The sequence below is a fragment of the Phoenix dactylifera genome, chromosome 4 (assembly GCF_009389715.1).
Source record: "Phoenix dactylifera cultivar Barhee BC4 chromosome 4, palm_55x_up_171113_PBpolish2nd_filt_p, whole genome shotgun sequence".
NCBI classification, from domain to species: Eukaryota; Viridiplantae; Streptophyta; class Magnoliopsida; order Arecales; family Arecaceae; genus Phoenix; species Phoenix dactylifera.
Window position 1 is genome coordinate 2,346,117 of NC_052395.1, and position 9,341 is coordinate 2,355,457.

At 37.7% G+C, this 9,341-nt stretch overlaps 2 protein-coding genes across 2 annotated transcripts; one reads left to right on the forward strand and one right to left on the reverse strand.

The window, feature by feature from the left end:
- The first annotated feature begins 2,660 nt into the window (after positions 1-2,660).
- LOC120110389 (probable auxin efflux carrier component 8) lies at positions 2,661-6,086 on the forward strand. The gene is made up of 5 exons (XM_039125212.1): positions 2,661-3,477; positions 5,183-5,360; positions 5,490-5,575; positions 5,671-5,828; positions 6,018-6,086. The coding sequence occupies exons 1-5, from the start codon at positions 2,973-2,975 to the stop codon at positions 6,084-6,086; spliced, it is 996 nt and encodes a 331-aa protein (XP_038981140.1). The 5' UTR covers positions 2,661-2,972.
- A 935-nt stretch (positions 6,087-7,021) lies between these two features.
- Positions 7,022-9,146, reverse strand: LOC120110423 (F-box/SPRY domain-containing protein 1-like). Its single transcript, XM_039125298.1, has 2 exons — positions 8,885-9,146; positions 7,022-7,504 (listed from the first exon to the last, which is right to left on the reverse strand). Exons 1-2 carry the CDS (start codon positions 9,082-9,084, stop codon positions 7,381-7,383), a joined length of 324 nt encoding a protein of 107 aa, XP_038981226.1. The 5' UTR covers positions 9,085-9,146; the 3' UTR covers positions 7,022-7,380.
- Between the last annotated feature and the right edge of the window lie 195 nt (positions 9,147-9,341).

Genomic DNA, 9,341 nt, shown 5'->3' on the forward strand with positions numbered 1-9,341 from the left:
TGAACTTTGATTCACGTAACCTCAAAGCCAGGCTGGATGAAGGCTGAAACAAAAATCCCTTGGATGGAATTGAATGGTTGCTATGGTGATTGCAGAATTCCTCATGAGCTTTGTTTGCTGGATTCCATGGAACAGTGGGACTACTCTGACTGGACAAATAGAAGCAGCCTTATTGTATGAAAAATGTCTGAAATAGGAGTCATTGTTCAGTTGTAGGATGACCTGATGATGAGGCAATGACGACGACTATTATTGTTTAAATATAGATGAACGGGAGGCTTCTGGCAGTCAGAAACAGTTAGTGCAGCGTTTTTGATGTTTGTTATGTTGAACCATGTTGCAGGCATGATCCTTTAATGATAGCTTTCCTCTTCTCAAATTGTGGGTCTCTCACGTTCTTTCTACCTTGCTGGCAGAGATTAGGGCAGAGTACAAAATGGCATGGCAATTTGGTGCAGATGCACACAGGTCAGGATATTGCATAAATCCATTTAAGCATGGCTAGCGCCGGTTACCAAAGAGGATGGGATTAAAAAAAAAAAAAGAATAAGTAGAAAGCTATATCAGTTTAAGGGCAAATAAGCATTGATTTTTCAGTAAAGAGCAGTGGGGGCGGATGGATTATCACTAATGATCATAGTCCAAAAAATCACCAGAACATTTTAGTTCTATCAATGATCTATCAGGAGGGCTCGTGTGCATGTCTTGCTTTGGACATGACATGTACGTACACCATTTCTAGCACTAATGATGCTCAAAAGGATTGGATGAAAGGAGATTCCAAGACCGAGTTAGCCAAGTTAGCAGAGAATGGTGCCAGAAAAGATGCAAACAACCTGGCTCTCTGCCTGCTGATAAAGCTAAAGCAGTGCTTCTGTGTCGGCCTCCAGCATTCAACAAGGATGCAGGGTCAGTGGACTGGGTAGCCACTAGCCAGTGAAGCTAAAGTAGATCTCAAATCTCATCTGAAAGTAAAGACATAAAAGGAGCAACCATCGAGCTTGCTCAGATGATATCACCTCTTGCCACAAGAGCAGCCTTTGTCCCTTTTTTTTATAATTAAATTGATATTTTATTTGCACAAGATCTAATCTCTACTGGAATAATAAAAGCAGCTGCGTTTTGCTCTCCCGTAAAGGGCAGGTAGCATTTCAGCGAAAAAAAAAAAGGGGAGGTAGCATTCAGTGCATAAAATAGTCTACCCAGCCAGCGTTATGTCTTGGTCATATACGAGACTATTGAGGAAGAAACACGAGGTTTGCATGCAGACTGGGAAACGCTGTATGCTTTGAATGCTTGGATTGGAGAACTCACCCTCGAGGGATTGTGCTGGGCTGGGGGTGGTTGGGATCAAGCTATTCTCCAGATTAAAGTAAATATCTCCAATGGCCTGAATGACAGTTCCATAGGTGTCAAAAGAGGTGTGGTTCTGAAGAAAGAGAACAGTAGGTGGAAGGCGTTAGCAAAGAAGCATAGCTCATTTTTGGTATATAATTTCAGTTTTAAAGCATGTTTCACCTAGCACTTATTCTTGTGCTTTTGCCTCATTTGGAAAAAAAGAAAATTTGTTCACTGTAAGTCACTGCCACTCCCTTGCTTCTCCCAGAATTCACTCCTTTATTCTTGCCTTCCTTGTTTCTACTTGTGTATAAGAACAAATATTAGAGCTACATAGAAGAAACCATAGGCATGTCACAGAGAAAGTACCAATGAATCTCACCATGATAGGCTTGGTCGGTCGGTCAGCACTTACCAACCAATGGAGGCTTAAGAACACCAAACTAGAATGTCAAAAAGGCAATGTCCTCTTTCCTGTTAAAAAATATTTTAGAAAGCAACCAGCATAACAGTTTCCTGATCAACAAATAAATATAATATAAACTATTTATCAATCACAAAGAACCTAGAAAGGAACATCATTGTATCGGCGAGCTATTTCAATTACAATGCGCTGGCTAATCTTCATACAGAATTCCTAATTACTTTATATTTGAATGATATCATCATCCTGACATTCAGTAAAGAATTTTTATTGGATAATCAGGCAGAAAACCATTGTGTGATATGAATGAGAAATTAGGGTTGCCCCAGTTGACTATTAGTGCACAAATATTACACCTAGCATTCTTCTAATGCCGAAACAATTTGTTGAATGTAGGGAACAGTTTGAAGTCTACCAATGTGCCCTCCATAGTTTGTACAAAGTGCGCATACACAAGCCTACTATCCTATTTCATGATAGACACTTTGGGTAGAGGGCAGACATGTAGATTCTGACTGACAATGTTTCAAGCATCCCTTTCTTGCTAGGACTCAAGCAATATACAGATAAATAAACAGGTGTATTCCTAATGTCAATATATAAAAGCAGAAATATACAAGAAAAAAAAGGGAAAAGAAAAGAAATCTCCAGAACATAATGCTAATGTAAGCATTGGCACATAAATACCCCATCCAAAATTGAACATAAGTACGCAAAGATGTGTAACGTTTGTGCTTATGCTATATATAATTGCAGGATACTAAACATATCCCCCGATTTTTAAGCGGTTGAAAAAAAGAGGGAAAATGGGTGGAAAAAGAATAGCATTTAGTTTTGCATAATAATAACTGAATTATTGCATAGAAGTGCTCGAGAAAATCATAAAAAACAGGTAGAAATACTTATTTAGAATAAAACAATTAACAATTAAAACAAAATAGAATAGCTTTAATTCAAGAAAGGTTATGACAACAACTGATCTAGCATAGACCAGATGCATTCCTGGTAATTTGTACTCCAGCAAAGGATATAGCAGCCATGTGCACTGTATGGGCATTTAAAAATATTTTTAAATTCCAGACAAAGCTGTACAAGAAAGAAGGTCGGCATCCAAGCCAACCTTCTCTTTATAAAAGGCCCAGCATGCACCAGAAATGAGACATAGATCCAACTTATCTGTGGCTTCCTTATTTCTTTCAGATCATCCAATATGATTTCTCTGGCGACAGTATATCATGTTCTGGTAGCAACAGTGCCGCTGTATGCAGCCATGATCCTGGCCTATCTTTCAATAAAATGGTGGAAGCTCTTCACACCTGACCAGTGCACGGGGATAAACAAGTTTGTAGCCAAATTTTCAGTCCCCCTACTGTCCTTCCATGTGATCTCCACCAACAATCCCTACAAAATGAACCTCAAACTTCTAGTAGCGGACTCGCTGCAAAAAATACTTGCCCTCTTTGTATTTGCAGTCCTAAGTAAAGCATGCTTTAGAGGCAGCCTGGATTGGCTAATTACTGGGTTCTCTCTATCCACACTACCCAACACATTGATTATTGGGATTCCCTTATTAAAAGGTCTGTATGGGGATGAAGCTGCCAAACTCTTGGGTCAGATCGTCGTCTTGCAGAGCTTAATTTGGTATACTCTTCTGTTAATTCTCTTCGAGTTCAGGGCTGCTAAGGCAATTGCAGCAAATCCGACTGACAGTACAGGTAAGAATCTAAACTATCTAAGATCATCACATTTTGAGCATCCTGATCAAGAAAATTAATAACAAGAGAATTGCAGTAAACCCAAAAGAATAGGTAATGTCCATTCGCACCAGACACTGCATTTAGTATAGTCACCATCATGTTGGATTGTCAAAAGCACCAAAAGTTATTTAAAACACCATGTGCATTATTTAAGACGTCATGTGAAGTACTCTTGATAACTATGGATAACAACACAATGCACTAAGGACTTATAGATTAACACAAAGAAAGAACTTCATAAAAAATTATATATAAGAAACTGGCTTTGCTCACGTTGGTCCCTGGGGAGCTCCAATTGTCTCAAGTATTAGCACACAGGGATACAAGGAACCAGATATCAATTACTCTATTCAGATTCTTCACTGTAAATATTTTAGTTTTTGTATGAGGGAAGGGTTCTTTAAATTAAAGGATTCGAAATGAATCTTCAAGTAATAGGGAAAAAGAATAATAAATCTGAACTGCAGTCTCATCAGCACAAATTACTTTACTATTTTACATTTACAAGAGTTTCATATAAAGTATCCAATCTGATTGACTGATATTCGATGATGATAATCACTAAACTTCCATTTTAATCCACATATAAGGATTGCCACTTTCTGGACAAAGACAACAATCTAACTGTTGTAAACAAGAATGCTAGGACGAGAGGCATAATTTCAAGCTACCCAAGATATTGAAACTTCCTGTTTCATTCATGTAGACTTTAACATTATGCAACAAGGACTGGAATGTCTAAACATAAAACAAAGTTTAAAGTCAGCCTAAGATATCATATATCCCAATTGAATCTAAACATGGTAGATATGTTTACTGAAACAAACTTGGCAAACCATATCATCGTTAAATAGAGAACATCATCAAGTAACTTTAGGTTGTATTAGACCCAACAAAATCAAACAATTTCAGGAACAGATTCTCATATCTTCATATAGCAAGCAAAGTAGACCGGCAGTGACAGTAGATTTTCATGATCAAGGTAACAAAAGACAGTTTTCCTTCTTGCAAAGACCTCAATTATCATCAGGATACTTCATATGAATAAGCATCTAGCAGTATTCAGAGTTCCATTCATAAAAAAGCATAACTACTATACAAAATTTTTAATAATTGCAACTATTAATTCAACCAAGAAGCATATTTTCACAAAACATATATATGATTCATATGACCCAGAGATACGCACATTATGGTTACGCTTATATCATATCAAGAGTAATTAACAGTTGGCGACATCTTTTCTTTAGAGTTTAGGCAAATGATGGATCCATGACACAATGAGAATCATGACTTCACAACCGTAGAACCAACACAAGTCATGTAAGAAAATACATGCTATGCATATATGAATAAGAAAAAGGTTTGATACATATAGGTACTCATTATGAAAAAGAGCAACATTGCATAATGTTACCAAGAAAGAGGAAACCACTTAAGAACAACATTCCTTATTGTGAATTTATGTAGACTATTTTATCTTTTTAACACACTGATCCTCAAAGTGATTATATGATTCAGTTTAGTCAATACAACTGATACAATAAAAATTTCTGTGAAACATGCAATCCCTGTTCCATTTTAATTCCTTCCCCTTTCCCTTTTTTTGGTTGTGTCATCAATATGTCGGTAAGAAATATTGATCTCTTTCTTGATCTTGAAGGGGAACTGGAATCCTCTGAAGGAGTACGCCCCAGACCTGAAGAGGATGAAGTAAAATCCCTGTCCATAAGAAATATCAGGAGTTTACTCATTCTCTGGATGGCGGGAAAGAAACTTATGATAAATCCCAATACTTACGCAAGTTTAGCAGGCTTTGTTTGGGCTTTAATCAGCTTTAGGTAGGCTTCCAGGAGCATTTTTTGTTCCTAAAAGAGAAATTGGGTATTTTTTTTTCTTCTATTTATTCACATGTGCTTAGTACCAAAATCTGGCAGTTACATCAAGTGACCGGATGGCATATTTTGCAGGTGGAGAATAGAGCTACCATTAATAATTAGCAACTGCATATCAATATTATCAGATGGGGGACTTGGCATGGCAATGTTCAGCTTAGGTTGGTACTTGAGAGAGACTGACATACCTACAATGGATACTGGAGATAAAGACATCGTTCTGGACTTTAACGTTGGGTTATTGGTTACATGACAGGCCTTTTCACGGCATCGCAGTCTAGCATCATAGCCTGTGGGATTCGGATGATGATTTTATCCATGGGATTAAGGTTCATAATTGGACCAGCCTTGATAGCAATCACTTCCTATGCTATTGGAATGAGGGCAAAATTGTTAAAAGTGGCAATTGTTCAGGTACATTCACTTCACAATACATGTAACTCATGCCAAATGACAGTAAGGCAGATATATTTATCTCTATCCAGCTTTTTGAGAAAAGGATAATAAATATACCTGAAGAACATTCAGGCATGTATATGCCACTCACATAAAGGTCCAGATACTGTATCACCTTTTGTTGGTAAAAACTGTGATTTTATGCAGGCAGCTCTTCCTCAAGGAATAGTAACATTTGTGTTTGCTAAAGAGTATGGCGTGCATCCAGATATCTGAGCACTGGGTAATCGATGTTCTTACATATACTATTCTTGATTATAATTGTTTATTCTTAAGATAAGCTGTAAGATGTTTCTGAGATCCGTATATTGTGGTTGTAGGGTTATTGTTGGCATGATCATAGCAGTACCAATAGCACTCGCGTATTACTTCATTCTCGATCCTAATTAACTTCTTTATATGCTCAAGTTATGGAGTTCCATGCTCTTATAAAAGGCGCAGAAGCATAGCATGAACTCTGGATGGTGACAGCAGTGACCAATATTCTCAACCTTCTGATTCATAAAATGATAGTAAAAGTGTACAATCACAGTATGATTAAGAGGTAAGGTGTTTCCGAAAATTGCACCAAAGATCTTTATCTTGCTGCTCTACAGACACAAGAATATTCCACCTAGCCAAATCCATTTAGGGGACCTGACCAGCAGTAATTTTCTATGTGGTATTATGAGATTTATAAATTGTTCCCACCAAGAAGGAAGGTGATGCACATTTGTTGCAGTGGAATGATAGAATCAAATTGGCTGTGTGTAGAAGATCAAGACAATGAAACAGGGACCATTCTCTTGTACCTTCTAGCGTTGAATTTCTTTATTAATTTAACAGAAAAGAGGAGGACGAGAACAGAAAAGAGTAGGAGAGAAACAGAGAACAAAGAATTTATGCAGATAACAGGATGCTGAACACACTAGGCATTTGCCGGTTACACCAATATATTGCTTAATATAATAGGTAAACAATCTAGAAATAAAAGGATGGATCCACCAAAATAAGTATTTCAGTAGACCTAATAGAAAAGTTTCATAATCTAGAACTGCTATGTTTTCATAATCTAGAACTGCTATTAGTTTCAGTAGTGCTTACTGTGTTTGTTCTGTTTGAAAACAAAACAAAACAGCAGGAGACCAATTTCCAGAACCCATTTCCCATAGTATACAGAAACGTTTGATTTCTAAGAAAATTAAACAATACAATAATCTTATTCAAAAGCATCCAAGCTACACACACGTCATGAATTTTGAAATAACCTCTGTTTCTTGGAAAAACAGAAGCTTTACATGAGCCTTTTTAATTTGCATGTGAACTAATTCATTGCAATCAATGACTACAATAGGGTCACACCACTTGCATCTACGGACATATATATTGCATACGTTCTTCCTTGGAAAGCACATGTAAGCTTACAGAAATATTTCATCTTACATGGTTAATGCTTTTACAGTGTCATCGCTTCTTGTTGGAATAGTGAGCAAGCAACAAAAAAATCAAGGGCACCAACTATGCACACCTCTTATAGAGCAGGTGGAGGATGGTGGATGTGATTCCTTTTAACGGACATCCCATACAGATGCCTGGCCTCCAAGTATTCATTCTTCCAACCCTCCCTCAGCTCTGCAGACTCCCTATACCACTGCCTGCAAAGTAATGATAAACAGTGTCTTAAAGGAGATAGCAAGTCTGGAGACTGACTAAAAAGTAAACCATCTCTTTTACCAGATAACAACTAGATTATATAGTACAACTATAAATTCTAGCCAATCATTATCAATGGTTATCAGCATATCAACCCAGGTGCCAGAAAGCCTTAAAAATTATAAAAGAGAATTAAGATACCCCCAAAACCAAGAGGCACGTCCATCGTTGGAGGTACTAGAGATAATTACTAGCAATTTATATCCATATAAGCAAATGAAATTGCAGAACAGGGCTGTTCTTGCAAATACAATCTTGAATGAAGCCGGCATTATTTTGTTTAATGGAGTTGCTGTTTAAATTATTCACTTGAAACTTCTTTTCTTTGTTTACAAAATAAAAGGATGTAACATAGTCGAGCTCCAGTATGATAGTTCATGAACAATCCAGTTTTGGGATTGTTGTCAGAAATTATAAACATGTAATTTCATACCTAAAGACATTTAGAGAACATTGTTGTATTTATAATATGCGGGAAAATGGGGCTGCTTGTTACTCAATTATGCCCAGAGTCCAATTATCAGAATTCTTTTTATACATAGTCTGAACAAAAGATGTAAACTATCCGCAAGTGAAAACTTATTGAGTGATAAGTTCCTGACGTATTTTAATAAAAAAATATAAATAATCGGAGAAAATGGGAGAAGATGGATGCTTCATGGGGATCCGGACCTCCTATATACCACTTTAAGAGTGGTAAACCTCCCTTGAAAACAATGTTTCTCTTCATTATCCTATCATGCAAGCTGCAATCATTATTTATAGAACTTATTGACATAATATGAAAGGAAAATAGAGACATGACACCATAAATAATCTACCCAAATCCCTTGATTAATAGAAATTCAAAAATATATAAAAAAGAAAAATAAAGATACGTATCAATGAGACTATCTATCGGTCCGGTATCCCGAGAGTATATTTCCTAACAACTCGTGTCCCTCTCGACCCTAGATAACCAATAAAACTACAGGCACTCTGAAATAAGAAAAAAGAGTCTAGAGGCGAGGAATCCCCTTTTCTATTGTGATTTCTGGTACAAATCCACAGAAATTAAATAAATACACAATGGACCCGCAAACTAGAAATATGCAAGCTTTACTTCTTCATCTCGACCCACGATGCCGTAAGATGATAAAAAGGGAACAAGTGCTCATACAGCTGCATGAAAGGGTTTTGATTAAGATATAATTATACATATAAGAACAAGGTAAACAATTTGAAGACTTTGAGCCATTCGAGCCTCGGAGTACTTCAAAGAAATATTCGAATCAAGACGACATATTAAATCCTCAGTTTCGAGTTGGATTGAAGCTTCTTACTTGCAGACGAGAGAGCAGTTGAGGAGATCGACGCAATCGAGCTGCGAGAAGACGCGGGCAATGAGATGGGCCGGAGCCTGGAGGACCGGCGGAGGGGTGCCCTCGTCCTTCCCACTCTCCCTGACTCGTTCAGCGCCGACGCCGGCGGCGACCTCTTCCCGGCCATCTCCTCCGCCTTCCGACGGCCGCATCGAGCTCATTCGCCGGTCAATCACCTTCCCATTGCGTCTTTTTTTGGTTTGGATAAAAATCCCATGGGCGTCTCATCGCATGCCAACTCTTTAGCTCGCTTATTCGACAAAAAGACCGAAATATTGGACTGGTTTTTGGACTGCCTTCTCCAGCTCTCCACGTGTCTGTTGGTGTTAATGCCGCCGTAGGTGTTTTCCGTATTTAGGTGCCACTTGATTGGGCCGAGCCAGTGTTCCGAAAGTAGAACTTTTTAGAATTTGGACGC